This window comes from Microcaecilia unicolor, chromosome 9 (genome assembly GCF_901765095.1).
Source record: "Microcaecilia unicolor chromosome 9, aMicUni1.1, whole genome shotgun sequence".
In the NCBI taxonomy this organism is placed as follows: Eukaryota; Metazoa; Chordata; class Amphibia; order Gymnophiona; family Siphonopidae; genus Microcaecilia; species Microcaecilia unicolor.
This window is the reverse complement of record NC_044039.1, coordinates 37843937-37861049: the sequence shown is the minus strand read 5'-3', so window position 1 is coordinate 37861049 and position 17113 is coordinate 37843937. Positions and strand designations below refer to the sequence as shown.

The 17113-nt window shown below is 48.5% G+C and overlaps 1 protein-coding gene across 1 annotated transcript in view; it reads right to left on the bottom strand.

The window, feature by feature from the left end:
* BORCS5 (BLOC-1 related complex subunit 5) overlaps positions 1 to 17113 on the bottom strand; it is a 167548-nt gene that overhangs the window by 34109 nt on the left and 116326 nt on the right. The window contains exon 3 of the mRNA XM_030214648.1: positions 6465 to 6622. Within this exon, the coding sequence (XP_030070508.1) occupies positions 6465 to 6622 (158 nt within the window). The remainder of the gene's footprint in view (positions 1 to 6464; positions 6623 to 17113) is intronic.

Sequence of the window (17113 nt, the reverse complement as noted above, 5' to 3'; positions counted from 1 at the left end):
TTGGCTGACAGCAAGTGCTACTCATGTGGTAAAAAAATATTTTTTATTTTTTGCCGCAGGAGGCATGTTTGGGGGTGGATTGTAGGCGAGCCTGTACTAATCGGGTAACGTAGGCACATTACTGCGCACTACCCGATTAGTGGCGGTAAGGGCTCCCAGCAGTAATGACCATGTGCTAAGGAGAAATTAGACCTTACCTGCTAATTTGCTTTCCTTTAGTCCCTCCGGACCGGGCCAGGATTGGACTGATGGGTTGTGCACGCCTTCCAGCAAGTGGAGACTGAGAAACTTCTGACTCTAGAGAGCCAATAAAAGCCCTGGCCATGTGACCCTAGCCTCAGTATTTGACTAACAGAGCAGGAAAGAAGAGAAAGACCAACCTTCTGTGCCCCCTGGAATCTAAGCAGCCACAAAGCACTCATAAAACGTGTTTGAAGGACGACAAAGCCGTAATACAATGCTCACGCGCAACTTCAAAAGGAGATGAAGTATGGCATAACACATTGAGTGATTTATTTATTGTATTTTATCTTGTAAAGAACTGTAAACTAGCAGAGCAACTCCGTCACAGGACTCTTAAAGAACTGTTCTCCCGAAGTATGTACTAGTAACCACTGTTCAAATAATAAGGCGGGGACCTGGGCCGGTCCGGAGGGACTAAAGGAAAACAAATTAGCAGGTAAGGTCTAATTTCTCCTTCCTTAGCGTCCCTCTGGACCGGCCCAGGATTGGACTGATGGGAAGTAATAAAGCAGTAGACTTAAGGGAGGGACCCCAGTAAACCTGCTGTGAGTACTCGAGTCGCAAAGATCGCCTTCTGACAACACTGGGCATCCAGTCTATAGTGCTTAGAAAAGGAATGCAGAGAAGCACACATTGCTGCCTTACAAATGTCTGCGGGTGGGACCGAGAACTGCTTTGCCCACGAAGCTGCTTGTCCCCTTGTGGAGTGAGCCTTAACAACCTTCAGGGACTGATCTGCCGGCGAGAATGTAGGCAGAAGCTATCATCTCCTTGAGCCACTGAGATATAGTGGGCTTAGATGCGGCGAAGCCCTTCCACGAACCGGTCAGGAGTACAAACAGATGGTCCAAGCGCCGAAAGTCGGCAGTCACTCTCAGCACTTAAGAACCCTTTTAACGTCCAACTTACGCAACTTCCTCTGACTCTCCGTGCCCGAGGAAGACCCAAGGACAGGTAGAAAGACCGATTGAGATAGATGAAACCTAGAAACTACCTTAGGCAAGAAAGAAGGTACTGGGCGCGAAACCATGCGCTCTTTAGAAAACTCCAAAAACGGAGGCCTACAGGAAAAGAGTTCTGAGACTCTCCTAGCGGAAGCAATGGCCACCAAAATAAGGTCTTGAGAGTTAAGTCCTTAAGTGAACAAGAAGACAATGGCCTTGAGACAGAAGATCCCTGTGAACAGGGAGACAAAGAGGAGGCGCAGACTGAAGACGCTGGAGGTCTGTGTACCATTGATGGCAAGGCCAATCCGGTGCCACTAGGACTACTGGACCCCCGTGAGCATCGATCCTTTGTAAAAGACAACCCAGAGGGGCCAGGGAGGAAACGCGTACAGAAGACCGGGAGGCCACTGTTGTAAGAGGGCATCTATTCCTGCCGCTGCTGAGTCTTTCCAACGACTGAAAAAGCGGGGCACCTTTGCGTTGAGACTGAAGGCAAAAAGATCCAGAACCGGAACTCCCCACTGTTCCACTATCAATTGAAACGCCCGAGTGCTGAAAGACCATTCTCCCGGATCGAGCATGTGACAACTGAGAAAATCTGCCTGAACGTTTTCGACTCCTGCCACACGGGAAGCCAAGATGGTGTGTCAGGTGAAGCTCCTCCCATGCCATGAGGCTCGCTGCCTCCCTCTGCAAGAGTTGACTCCTCGTTCCTCCATGGAGGTTGACATAAGCTACTGCTGTGGCGTAGTCTGATACGACTCGCACCGCCTGGCCTTTCAACAGGGAATGAAACTCCTCCAGAGCCAGCCGAATTGCCCTGGTCTCTATCAAACTGATAGACTGGGACGCTTCCAGAGGAGACCACTGACCAAAGCAAGCCTCCGTAAACAATGGGCTCCCCAGCCTCGGAGACTGGTATCCATCGTTAACGCTATCCACTGGGGAGACTCCAGTGGCATCCCCCTGGTGAGATTATCCACCTGCAGCCACCAGAAGAGGATGCTGTGCTCCGGAGGACTGCAAAGGCACCTCACCTGAAGGGAATCTGTCTGAGGAGACCATCTGGATAGAAGAGAAGATTGAAGAGGCCAAATGTGAGCCTGGCCCAAGGAACCACCTCATCGTTGCTGCCATGGAGCCCAGAAGCTGAAGATAATCCTGAGCACATAGGACGCGTTCTGTGAAGTAACCCCTGAACTTGAGACCGGAGCTTGAGCACTCTGCCCTGGGGAAGATAAACATGACCCCGCGCAGTGTCGAAGGTAACTCCTAAGTACTCCAGGACTAGAAGGAATCACAAGGATACCTTCCAGCCTGAAGGCCGCTGCAACTACAACCATGATTTTGGAGAACGTCTGAGGAGCTGTAGCCAAACCAAACGGTAGAGTGTGAAACTGAAAAAGCTGGCCCAGAATCGCAAACCTCAGGTACTTCTGGTGAACGGTCCGGATAGGAATGTGAAGATAAGCTTCCGTCAGATGCAAGGGCATTAGAAATTCTCCGGTACTGATGGTCACGATCACTGATCGAAGGGTCTCCATTTGAAAACTTGAGACTTTGAGAGCCCGATTGACGGCCTTGAGATCTAAAATAAGACGAAAGGAGCCCTCCTTCTTGGGAACCACAAAGTAATGGAATACTGGCCTTAAACGGATACCGGCCTGGTCTGTACTCCGAAGGAGGGACGGGACAAATGGCCTGCAGATCCAACAGCCTGCGTAGCATGTTTCGTACCGCGCCCCCTTTGTGGCAAGAGGGAGATTCTAGAAAGGCATCTGAAGAGGCTTGGCGAATTCCTAAGGCATATCCGTCTAGAATAACCTCCAGACCACTGGTCGGTGGTGACTTGGGCCCACCTCTGAAAAAATTGGGACAAATGACCTCCTACAGGAATCAGAAGTGAGACCCGCGCACCTTCATTGGGACGGATGGGAAGGGGACTGGAAAAAGGAACCTGAGTCCTGACCTCCCCTACGGATGCCTCAAGATGACTCAGTTCTTTGAAAAAACTCTGGACCTCTGAGTCTGAGCTCCCCGACCAGTACGAAATCTACAGAAATCCCTCGCCCGACCACAGCCAAAGAAAGAACCCCGACTAGCCAGACGAGGTCTATCCTTAGGGAGACGAGGGACCTTCGTGTCCCCTAACTACGAACTTATCCAAGTCATCGCCAAACAAAAGAGAACCCCGGAAAGGAAACTTAGACAACTTAGATTTGGAGGCAGCATCCCCATAGCCACAGGGACCGGCAGGCAGGGACCTCCAAAGCCAAGGACTTGGAGGATGCTCTGAGAAGATCATACAAAGCATCTGCCAGAAAGGCAGAGCCCATCTCAATCTTGGACACCTCTGCATCAATAGAAGACAGATCATCCGAGGTCCTATCTAGAACTCTCTCTGCACAGTGGAAACAGGCCCTGGCTACCAAGGAACTGCAGATGGCCTACTGTACCACCAGAGAGGAGACATCAAAACTGTTCTTAAGGAGAGCATCCAACCTCCTATCCTGGACATCCCGGAGAGATGTTCTGCCGTCCACCGAGACCATATTACGCTTGGTAACCGCCAAGACCACCACGTCAACCACAGGAACCTTCAGGAGAGACCTGTCCATCTCTAACACTGGGTCGATCTGGCTGGACGAAAGGAGGAATCGGGAACATCCCACTGCACCTGAATAATATCTCGAATGTCCTGATGCATGGGAAAGGTTCTCCCAGAAGATCTCGTGCCTTTGACTAACAGGTCCACCTTGCGGACCTCGGAGGTCAGGGTCTGTTCCTCTTCAAAATGGAGAGTTGAGGAGACTAAGGCGATGAGTTCCTATAGATCTTGACCTTTCATAAGAAAGATCCTGACCACCGAGGGATCTTCTCCTGGAGGTAAGGGGTCAGCACTTGCCTCTGACGGACCTTGGTCCTCCCAAAGCCCCTCTGCCAACCCTTCTTCCTCCTCCAGGAAGGGCATCTCGACCTCATGGTTTGAAGCTGGTTCCTCTTCTGGATCCCAGCAAGCTCGAGCTCTTTTTGGAAGAGCTGAGGATCTGGAGGTGGACTTCCCCGTACCCCTGACTCCAACACCTGAATTGTGCATCAAGAAAGCCTGGTACATCTGGAGGACAAACTCAGGGGGGGAATCCCCCCTCCTGAGACCCCCTCAGAGTGTACCAGGGACACTGCCTCTGATTGCAGAGAAGGCTGTGCAGGAGAAGAGAGCTCTCGGGCTGCAGGGCCTGCCTGGGGAGACAAAATGGCGGACTTCCCCGCCAAAACTGAAGGTCCAGCCACCTCTGCAATTAAACAGGCGGACACTGAGGAGGGGGCAGCTGCCAACACGGGGGGAGGAAGAGGCGCTGCAGGAGTTGCGCTGGCAAACAGCATCTTTTGAATTTCTCTGCCATAGGGCTGATCTGCAGCTCTCCACGCCTCTTTGCCTTTGTTTGTTTTGTTTTTTCACTCAAACAACCGCTGCCGAACGACTGAAGAGAGAGAGAAAAAAAAAGCCCGACGAAACCGCTTGCTAGTGCAAGCGTCATGGAACTTTTTTTTATTTTCTCAAGAGCTGCTGAGAGGCAGGAGGAATCGAAGAGCAAGCAATGCCAATAGAAAACCAGTAGAGCATGACGGAGCTGACTGCTCGTTTGTGCCTCGGGGAGGTTTTTTTTTGTTTGTTTGTTTTACAACTAAAGAAGTGGCTGCCTCTCCCAAAGGCTAAAACACCTTTCCTCCGAAAGGGTTGACCCTGACAACCAAGTGAGATGGGGAGGAAGGGGAAGGGACCCGGGAACCCCTGAGTTTACCACCCTAGAAGCTGGAGAAGAAAAAAACCTTTATCTCCTAGCCTTTCAATAAGATTCCCCAGGTGCAGAAGGTAACAATCCCTTTTTTTTTTAATTCAAGTAAAGAAAGAGAGAGAGACTTATGGGGCTCACCTCCTGCCTGCCTGCTGGAGACTGAGAAAATACTGAGGCTAGGGTCACATGGCCAGGGCTCTTATTGGCTCTCTAGAGTCAGAGGTTTCTCAGTCTCCACCTGCTGCAAGGCGTGCACAACCCATCAGTCCAATCCTGGGCCAGTCCGGGGGGACGTTAAGGAATGCGGAAATTAGCGTGTGGCCATTAAAAAAAAAAAAGCCGACCCTGTCCATTTTTCAGATGCACTAGAAAGTGGTCGGAGCAAGCGTCAAACCCACACGCTAATCGCAGTAATGGCCACTTTCTAGTGCACTTTAGTAAAAGAACATTATAGTGTAGTATAGTTAGCTGTTATTGGCTATTCTTGCTGATGGGGTAGCAGAGGGCGTTACCTCTACCTTCGACTGCATCTCTTTTTTCTCTTTCCTATTTATGATGCAATTTCTTTTTCGCTAATTATTTTTTTTTAACTTGGTTAATGTACACCCTCTCAGAGTGGATTTCTGAATGGGCAGTATATCAAACAGTGATTAGACTTGGAAATGTGTGTTATTGATGGTATCACTGTTCAATTCATTTTTCATTCTGTCAAGATTTATCTAGCACTTTAACAACAATCCATTTATGATACTATGGATTTCAAACCAGAAACTAATCACAGATCATGCTACAGTCTCAATAATAGTTGGACTAAAAGTGACAAGAGTGCTGTAGATTTACTTGCTGATGAAATGGAGTTCTAGATTTATAAAATCTAAGTCTCGGTCACCTGGAAATATTGTGATGCCTTGTGCCATATCAGGTCTGAAATGGAGATATGCCAAACCCAATGAAAAGGGTATATTTTGCAATTCATTATCCTAAAGGACATAACCGATAATGACAACTCTGCAGTCCTTGAAACTGTTGGCTCATTCAGGCCAGCTCAATAATCAGGCTTAGGTTCATCTGCAGCTAATCAATACAGCAAATCTATAACTAACTCCTGCCACTGAGCAGCTAAGAAACAAGTATCATCTTTATCTGATATTCCACTAGTCAAATAAATTTATCAGAGTGGTTTACAATCTATAGCTAAATTACAAACAAGGGGGGCAAGGACTCAAAAAGGAGGCCTAGGCTACACAGCTAAATTTATATTGTCTGAGTTTACAGTGGTCTTAGCTAAAACTTTAATCTAAGACACGTTAGATAGCAGGCATACCCTCGGTGTTAGAAAATACAAAACTATTTTCCACAGCAGGAAATGGTGTGCGAAATTCCTGTGCGGCAAGCCGGCGGTAGGCCCACTGTGCTTTTGTAAAAGGGCCCCCCTTAATTTATTCTGATGTCCTTCCCTGAGAAGGTACATACAAACCTCTTTGATTCGTTTCACCAAGGCGTTCTGATCGAATGCTACAGCCTCTGCACATTGGTGCAAGTGGTCCTGGTATCGGAGGCAAAGCTGCAGTACTTGCTGGGAGTCCAGTTTCTCAAGTTTTGTGCTGGTGGGTGAAGTCTGCCCACTTAAAAGGCCTATAAAAAGATAACAACAACAGGCATGAGTTGGTGGTTAGTGAGCAGCAGGTGAGGAAATGATAACTAGATAGAAACAACAAAAGGATGGTTAGCTGTAAGGATGGAAAAATTAGGGCTTACCTGATAATTTTCTTTCCTTTAGTCGCAGCAAATGAATCCAGGAACTGGTGGGTTGTACCCGTCAGCCAGCAGGTGGAGATAGAGAACACTGAAAGAAGGCAGTGACCCAGAGAGCCCAGGTCCTTCCCTCTTTAGTATATCACACATTCCAAAGCAGAGAAAAGCACCCAGAATCCAAAGTTTACTCACAACAAAAACAGTCACTGAAACACAGTGAATCAACTCTAACGCATGAAACATGGAACTCTTCTGCTTCTTAGCTCCTGAACCAAATATACACAAGCATGAAACCAGGGAGGGACCCTGGATTCATCTGCTATGACTAAAGAAAAAAAAATTATCAGGTAAGCCCTAATTTTTCCTTCCTTAGCTTCAGCAGCAGATGAATCCAGGAACTGGTGGAATGTACCCAAGCAATCCCTAAACTGGGTGGGAAGCCGCAGCTCCTCAAGAGAGGACTGCCGTCCCAAAACTAGCATCATTACCCGCTGCCACATACAGCCTATAATGCTTCACAAACGAAAGATGAGAAGCCCAAGTAGCCGCCTGGCAGATTTCCAGGACTGAAAACAAGGTAGTTTCTGCCCAGGAAGAGGCCTGTGCCCGCGTGAAATGCACATTCAAAACTTCCGGGGGAGACTTTCCAGTCAGAATATAAGCAGAGATAATTGTTTCCCTAAGCCAGCGAGCAATGGTGGCCTTAGATGCCGGAAAACCTCTCCGCGGACCCACCAAAAGAACAAAAAGGTGATCTGAACACCGAAACTCGTTTGACATCTGCAAATACTGCAACAGTACGTGCCTAACATCCAAACAACGCAGTTGCTGGAAGGAGTCCGGGCAATCCTCCCTCCGGAACGAAGGAAGAAATAGAGGCTGGTTGATATGAAACGACGAAACCACCTTAGGCAGGAACAAAGGAACCGTCCGTATGGTAAGTCCGGACTCTGAAAACTGCAAAAAAGGATCCCGACACGAGAGGGCCTGAAGCTCGGACACTGTACACGCAGGCGCCATGGCTACCAAAAACACCGTCTTAAGAGTAAGATCTTTAGGAGAAGCTTGCCGAATAGGTTCAAACGGCGCCAACTGCAAGGCCCGCAGTACCAACCCCAAACTCCAGGAAGGGTTACGCAATGGCGGATGAAGGTGCAAGGCCCCCCGCAAAAAACGGCCCACATCTGGATGAGTGGCCTAGTGGTTAGGGTGGTGGACTTTGGTCCTGGGGAACTGAGTTTGATTCCCACTTCAGGCACAGGCAGCTCCTTGTGACTCTGGGCAAGTCACTTAATCCTCCATTGCCCCATGTAAGCCGCATTGAGCCTGCCATGAGTGGGAAAGCGCGGGGTACAAATGTAACAAAAATAAAATAAAATAAATAACAACGAACCTGCCACACACGTCCCAGAAAACACGCTAGCACTGCCACTTGAACCCGCAGGGAATTGTACGTGAGACCTTTCTTCAATCTCTCCTGCAAGAAGGCCAGCATTTGGAACACGGTCGCCTGAAAGGCCAACCAAATATGGACTGTGCACCACACCTCAAAAGTCCGCCACACTCGTGCATAAGCCGTAGGCCATAAGACCAAAGCAGCAAGGATCCTCCATAACCACTGGCCCTTGATGCAGGAGGTTTGGCAGCAGAGGAAGACGGACGGGAGACTCTACTAGTATCTGTATCAAATCCGCATACCAAGGACGTCGCGGCCAGTCCAGCGCTATCAAAATCACCCAACCTGGGTGGCGTTATATTCGATGAAGAACCTGTACGATCAAGGACCATGGAGGAAACACATAGAGAAGCGGGGACAACGGCCACTGTTGCGCTACAGCGAACAACCCTGCGGAGCGGGGCTTCCTTCGTTTGCTGAAGAACTGTTCCACCTTGGCATTCTTGCTGGATGCCATGAGATCGATCTGAGGAGTGCCCCACTTGAGGCAAACCTGCTGAAACACTTCCGTCACCAGTTCCCATTCCGCTGAATTTAGAAAATGGCGACTGAGAAAATCGGCCTGTACACTGCTTACCCCGGCAATGTGCGCTGCCGACACGAAAAGATGTCGCTCTGCCCAAGACAGAATGGCTGCCGCCTCTGCGGCCAAGTGTCGGTTTTGAGTGCCGCCTTGACGGTTGATGTAGGCCACCGCTGTCGTATTGTCTGACAGCACTCGCACAGCGCGCCCCTCCAGAATTGTGTGGAACGCCAGAAAGGCTTGCCAAACGGCCTTCAACTCCAAATGGTTGATGGACCAACTCGACCCCAGCACTGTCCAAAGATCCTGAGCACAGTGGTGCAAGCAGTGCGCTCCCCCATCCCGACAGATTGGCATCGGTGGTCACCATAATCCATTGTGGGGTAGCAAGCAGCATCCCCCGCCGCAGATTGGCCTCGGAGAGCCACCAAGACATGCTGCTCCTGGCCTGTGGCTTCCAAGGAAGATGTTGCTGATATTCCTGAGACATCGGAGATCACCGAGTGAAACAAAGGAAGACCACAGCTGAAATTTGGAGCGTGAAAAGAACCTGAAGAACATCCAGGTCTGTATCGATGTGTGTCACGAAACCTAGGTTTCGAGGAGGAACCCCTGAAAGTCACCCGTGCTCGATCCTCAGGCAGCCGTTGAGATTTAGAATCCCCCAAATCTCGCACCAGCTTCTCCAAATCTTCACCAAATTAAAGCTTTCCCCGAAAGGGTAACTTGGTAAGACGTTGTTTAGAAGCCATATCCGATGACCAATGACGCACCCATAGCAAGCATCGCGCTGTCACCAACAACAACATCTGTTTGGTGGAGGCCCGCACCAAATCATACAGGGCATCAGCCAAAAAAGCCAGCCCTGACTCCATGCGAGGGGCCACATCCGCCAGAGCGTCTGCGGAATCCAAGCTGGATTGCACTGCCTACTGCAGCCAGGGAAGCTTGCAAGGCGAGGGCTGAAACCTCAAAAGAACGCTTTAAAGAAGCTTCTAATGAACGATCCTGCATAGCCTTCAATGCCACCCCTCCTTCTACCGGGAGGGTGGTCTTCTTAGTGACAGCCATCACAAGCGCATCTACGAGCAAAAAGGTAAATAGAGAAAGGTGAGGCTCCCCCACTGGGTAGAGCCGGGACATAGCCTGAGAAACTTTCAGGGCCCCATCTGGCTCCGTCCACTGTGCTGTAATGAGGTCCTGAATAGCCTCATGCATGGGAAATGCCCGGGAAGGCTTTCTAGTGCTGGGCATCTTAACATTAACAGATGTAGCCGCTGCCCCCTCCGGGTCTTCAATATTCAGAGCCTGTAAGGCATCTGAAATAAGTGGGGGAAGCTCTTCCCTATGAAAAATCCGAAAGCGGGCGCGCAGGAAAATTCAGCCTTGGCAGTTGCCACCGCACCCAGGGTCCCCAAGCCTTCCAGGCAGGCCGAACTGCAAACTCCTGCCGCATTGTGCCACTTGCCACAACGCGAGCAGCGCTTAACAGTCTCTGCCACCATAACCCCATCAAAACGGCACTAGCACTGAGGGGAACGAAATCGTGACTCACCCCACCACCGGAAAGCACACAGCGGACCTCCCAGGAGGAACAATAAGGCGGTTCAGTGCCCCAACAACCGGTCCAAGGAGCTCGGGTCTGGCAACGTGCTGCGTCCTTTTTTTTTTTTTTGCTGTGAGGAAGGTCCAGTCATTCAGCAAGGACAGCACAGACAGGCAGCAGAGGAGAAAGATTACAAGGGTAAGGCAGGGACTTGCAAAAAGGTATGCCTTTAAAGTGGGCACCACCAGCCACACAACCCAAGCTCAACTGGGCAGACCAGGAGCCTACTCCTTCCCAACAGAACCCAGGAGCTGTGAAGATCCGTCTAACACCTGCTGGAGATAGAGATAAACCTGGGTTCTCTGGGTCACTACCTTCTTTCAGTGTTCTCTATCTCCACCTGCTGGTAGACGGATACAACCCACCAGTTCCTGGATTCATCTGCTGCTGAAGCTAAGGAAGTGTATTTATATTTTGCTGAGTTTCATTTGCGTGGACACCGTTTATTTAGCTCACAATAACAAAAGAAAATGCCCCATTCACATGCTTAAGCTATTAGAGAGAAACCTTGTCATAAGATCCACCTTTGAAAATGCAAAAGGAATTCTTTTGTTACACTGTATTGCTCACAAATAGAACTATTATCCTTGTCCCTGATGATTTCATTACTTTCACCAGAGAATGCCACAGAAAAATTCTAATGGATCCCCTTTCTCATCTGCACAAGCAACCAGACAACTGACGAGCTACAACAAGATAAAATGGACAAAAAACTTAGGGGGGAATTGATCAAGGAGTGGTAATAGTTTTATTTTACCGCACCTTGATGTTCTGCTGGATCCCGGTACCACAGGTTGCGAAATCCCATGGCAAAAGAATAATGCTGTTTGCGAGCCACCTCACAAACAGCGTTATTCTATGTGCCCGGGAGTATCAGACTGCAAAGCTGCGTCATGATGCTCCCTGGATGCCACATCAGGGTCTGCCTTGGCTTAAGCCCCCCCCCCAGACTCAAGCTCCACCTACCCTCCATGTTCCAGGCCCTTAACCCCCACCTCAATAAGGTAGCCTTGCCCCCTCAAAGGGCTACCTTAACATCACTTGTGGTCTGGAGGTGTGGGGAGGGTGGGCGAGGACAGCGTCAGGAACAAGTGATCCCAATCATTCCTGCCCAGTCCGGTGCTGCACCCAAAATGGTGTGACTACTGTTAGGGGTCATATTTCCATATAAAGAAATGTTTCCTTATATGGAAATATAACCTCCCTAGTGGTATTGGCACTACTGCCTAGGGCACCATTTTGGATGCGGTACCAGACTGGACTGGAGCAACTGGGCATCGCTTTTGACCAAAGACCCTGCCTGGACAGCCAATGACGTTAAGGTAGCCTTTTGAGAGGGCAAGGGCTACATTTGAAATGGGGTGGGGGTGGGGGGGGCACGGCTTTACAGCCCAATGCTTCCGGGCAGTGAAATAACCCCAGGAAAAATCTGCAGTTATTCTACCATGGTTTTTGGGCCCTAAGTGATTTGCGTAATATCACCATAAGTCGCATTAGGGTATTTGCATAGTAACGAGATGCAAAACATGCATTTGAAGGTTTTTCATCTCATTACCAGTTAACTCGTGGCCACTTAAATATCACTGTGGTATTTTTTGTCAGGCAGTGTTAAGAATCTTTAAATTATATTATGGGCCAAATAACACAACTTAATGACTTAACGCTGCTTGATAAACTCCCCCCTGAATCTACAAAGTCATGCAAGGGTCAGCAGCACAGTCTGGGACTAGAGGAAGGAGGAAGAGAGAAAAAAGTGTATGAGCCCCATCTCGGTCAGTTATGCCTTGGAATGCCATTTGTGATGCAATGTGCATGTGGAAACTCAGCAGCCTATCCCACCACGGAAATGTCAGTACTAAGTTCTAGTAATCTAAAGTGCTTTACTGACAAATGTCCCTCTAAAAATTCCATGTGAAACTAACAATAGTGTCATATGCAGAATTTTGGTCGGAGTTTCCTAAAAGAGAAAAAGCCGACCATGATGACCACTTACATGACTTAGCTTTATTCCTATGCTGCCAAGTATTTTTTTTTCTGCTTTTGATTTTGAGCCATGTTTGCTTTCAACTTCAGGTGAAAGTTTATTCCTCCAAATTGCAATAAAAATATAATAATGGTGATTTCCTAAAGAAACTACTTGCAAAACATTGTCCACATTGGGGGCTTAATGTTTCTAGTCTACGGGTTCTAAACCCAATTAGCGGGGCAAACCTGGCCTGTCAGATTTTCAGGATACCTATAATGAATATGCATGAGATAGATCTGCATACCAAGGAGGCAATGTATGCAAATTTATCACATGCATATTCATTGTGTATATCCTGAAAACCAGACTAGCTAAGCGTGTCCCGAGAACCCCTGTTACAGTCTGATGCCAACTTTTATGGAGAATATTGTGTATACACCAGGGATTCCCAAACCTGTCCTGGAAGAACCTCAGCCAGTTAGGTTTTCAGGACATTCATTGTGGATATCCTGAAAACCTGACTAGCTGGGGTTCCCCCAGGACTGGTTTAGAAACCTCTGGTGTATACACAATTGTGTTGAAAGATCTTTCAGATAAGTATTTTTGCTTTTCACATTTTTTTGGAAGGATGCTTTGGAACTTTAATAAGGGACTAAAACTAGGCTGTTCTTATGCATTTGATGAAGATCATTAAGGTAACTTTTTTGTCCACAATGAGAAAAGGTATTAAAAGGTTTACCTCGGGCTTTACTTGTTAATATGTTTCACACTGAAGTCTTTGTATTGTTTTATTGACTGTATTTCTTTGGTGTGCAATCCTGTGTTCACCTGTTTTTATGGAACACTTACATTTGGCAAAAGTTACTGTCAGCTTGATGGCCAAATCTGGGTATGAGCTTTCCTTAAATTTCCAGTCTAAGGGGGTGGTTTAGGGTAAGTTAGAGAGCTAATGTACACGGCAAGACCAATATTCTAAAAGGGAAAAGACAAAGACAGAAAATCAGGGGCACAAGTAAATATTTGTATTCAGCATTACGAGCTAACAGAAAATGTGGGAGACTGGTAAAGCACTTATCAAAAGGCATCTTATCCCAATGATGGCATACTCACCCTAATTCTACTAAAGCCACCAAAAATTGCACACGTAAATTAAATAACCAGCTAATTAGTGCCAATTTTTAACAATGATTGGCACTAATTAGAATTAATTGTAAATTACGCACCTAAATTTTACATGCGAGTAAAAAAAAAAAAAAAAAGGTGCAGCAATGCGACGGTCATAGGCAGAATAGGTGCATTCCTAGCATTTACACGCGCTGTTATAGAATAAGGGGGAATATGCATCTAATTTAGGTGCATACATTTGCACCATGTTACAGTTGGTGCAAATGGCCACGCCTAAGAAAGCGAAGATACATACCTGTAGCAGGCACTCTCCGAGGGCAGCAGGCTGATTGTTCTCACGATTGGGTGACGTCCACGGCAGCCCCAGGACGGAAATCTTCCTAGCAACAAACTTTGCTAGAGCCTTCGAGCGCGCGGGCGGACCACGCATGCGCGGCCATCTTCCCGCCCGTAGTGTGAGAGTCCCACTTTAGTTAATTTATAAAGCAATAACAAAGAAAAATAACAAAGAAAAAGGACAACTCCAAAGGCGGCTGGGTTTGTGAGAACAATCAGCCTGCTGTCCTCGGAGAATACCTGCTACAGGTATGTATCTTCGCTTTCTCCGAGGACAAGCAGGCTGCTTGTTCTCACGATTGGGGTATCCCTAGCACCCAGGCTCACTCAAAGCAACAAAGAAGGTCAATTGGGCCTCGCAATGGCGAGGACATAACAAGGATTGACCTACGAAGCAGAACATCTAACTGAGAGTGCAGCCTGGAACAAAATAAAAATGGGCCTAGGGGGTGGAGTTGGATTCTAAAACCTGAACAGATTCTGCAGCACCGACTGCCCGAACCGACTGTCACGTCAGGTATCCTGCTGAAGGCAGTAGTGAGATGTGAATGTGTGGATTGATGACTACGTCACAGCCTTGCAAATCTCTTCTATAGTGGCTGACTTCAAGTGGGCCACCGACGCTGCCATGGCTCTAACACTATGAGCTGTGACATGACCCTCAAGAGTCAGCCCAGCTTGGGCATAAGTGAAGGAAATGCAATCTGCTAGCCAATTGGAAATGGTGCGTTTCCCGACTAAGACTCCCCTTCTCTTGGGATCAAAGGAAACAAACATTTGGGCGGACTGTCTGAAGGGGCTTGTCCGCTCCACATAGAAAGCCAATGCTCTCTTGCAGTCCAATGTGTGCAACTGTTGTTCAGCAGGGTGGGTATGAGGATGGGGAAAAAATGTTGGCAAGACAATTGACTGGTTCAGATGGACCTCCAACACCACCTTCGGCAAGAACTTAGGGTGCGTGCAGAGGACTACTCTGTTATGATGAAATTTGAGATAAGGAGCATGCACTACTAAGGCTTGAAGCTCACTGACTGTACGAGCTGAAGTAACAGCCACCAAGAAAATGACCTTCCAGGTCAAGTACTTCAGATGGCAGGAATTCAGTGGCTCAAAAGGAGGTTTCATCAGCTAGGTAAGAACAACGTTGAGATCCCATGACACTGGTAGAGGTTTGACAGGGGGCTTTGATAAAAGTAAACCTCTCATGAAGCGAACAACTAAAGGCTGTCCACAGACAGCCTTACCCGCTACACGATAATGAAAAGCACTAATCGCACTAAGATGGACTCTTATGGAGTTGGTCTTGAGACCAAACTCTGACAAGTGTAGAAGGTATTCAAGCAGAGTCTGTGTAGGACAAGAGCGAGGATCTAGGGCCTTGCTGTCACACCAGATGGCAAACCTCCTCCATTTAAAATAGTAATACCTCTTCGTGGAATCTTTCCTGGAAGCAAGCAAGACTCGGGAGACACCCTCAGACAGACCCAAGGAGGCGAAGGGTACGCTCTCAACATCCAGACCGTGAGAGACAGAGACTGGAGGTTGGGATGCAGAAGCGCCCCCTCGTTCTGAGTAATGAGGGTTGGAAAGCAGTCCAATCTCCACGGTTCTTCAGAGGACAACTCCAGAAGAAGAGGGAACCAAATCTGACGCGGCCAAAAGGGAGCAATCAGAATCATGGTTCCGCAGTCTCGCTTGAGTTTCAGCAAAGTCTTCCCCACCAGAGGTATGGGAGGATATGCGTACAGAAGGCCCTTCCCCCAATGAAGGAGAAAGGCATCTGCCGCTAGTCTGCCATGGGCCTGAAGTCTGGAACAGAACTGAGGGAGTTTCTGATTGACCTGAGTGGCAAACAGATCCACCGAGGGTGTGCCCCACGCTCGGAAGATCTGGCGTAGAACGCTCAAATTGAGCGACCACTCGTGAGGTTGCATTATCCTGCTCAACCTGTCGGCTAGACTGTTGTTTATGCCTGCCAGGTATGTGGCCTGAAGAAACATGCCATAACAGCGAGCCCACAGCCACATCCTGACAGCTTCCTGACACAGGGGGCGAGATCCGGTGCCCCCCCTGCTTGTTGATGTAGTACATCGCAACCTGATTGTCTGAATTTGGATAATTTGATAGGACAGCCAATCTCTGAAAGCCTTTAAAGCGTTCCAGACCACTCGCAACTCCAGAAGATTGATCTGAAGACCTTTTTCCTGGAGGGACCAAACTCCTTGAGTGTGAAGCCCATCGACATGAGCTCCCCACCCTAGAAGGGATGCAGCCGTTGTCAGTACTTTGTGAGGCTGAGGAATTTGAAAAGGACGTCCCAAGGTCAAATTGGATCGAATTGTCCACCACTGAAGGGAATCGTGAAATTCGGTGGACAGCTGGATTACATCTTCTAGATTCCCGGCAGCCTGATACCACTGGGAAGCTAGGGTCCATTGAGCAGATCTCATATGAAGACGGGCCATGGGCGTCACATGAACTGTGGAGGCCATATGGCCTAGAAGTCTCAACAACTGCCGAGTTTTGATCCGCTGAGATGCTCTGGCCATGGAAACTAGAGACAGAAGATTGTCTGCTCTCATCTCGGGGAGATAGGCACGAGCCGTCTGTGAATCCAGCAGAGCTCCAATAAATTCCAGTCTTTGAACAGGGAGAAGATGGGACTTGGGGTAATTTATAACAAACCTGAGTAGATCCAACAGTTGAATAGTCATCTGCATGGACTGTAGAGCTCCTGCCTCTGAGGTGTTCTTTACCAGCCAATCGTCGAGATAAGGGAACACATGCACTCCCAGTCTGCGTAGCGACGCTGCAACTACTGCCAGGCATTTTGTAAACACCCTGGGCACAAATGTGAGACCAAAGGGCAGCACACAATACTGGAAGTGCTGCGCTCCCAGACGGAATCGAAGATCCTCCTGTGAGCTGGAAGTATTGGGATGTGTGTATAAGCATCCTTTAAGTCCAGAGAGCATAGCCAATCATTTTCCTGAATCATGGGAAGAAGGGTGCCAAGGGAAACCATCCTGAACTTTTCTCGGACCAGGAATTTGTTCAGGGCCCTTAGGTCTAGGATGGGACGCATCCGCCCTGTTTTCTTTTGCACAAGGAAGTACCTGGAATAGAATCCCAGCCCTTCCTGCCCCGGTGGAACGGGCTCGACCGCATTGGCGCTGAGAAGGGCGGAGAGTTCCTCTGCAAGTACCTGCTTGTGCTGGAAGCTGTAGGACTGAGCTCCCGGTGGGCAATTTGGAGGACTGGAGATCAAATTGAGGAAGTATCCTAACCGGACTATTTGGACAACCCACCGGTCGGAGGTTATGAGAGGCCACCTTTGGTGGAAAAAATTTTATCCTCCC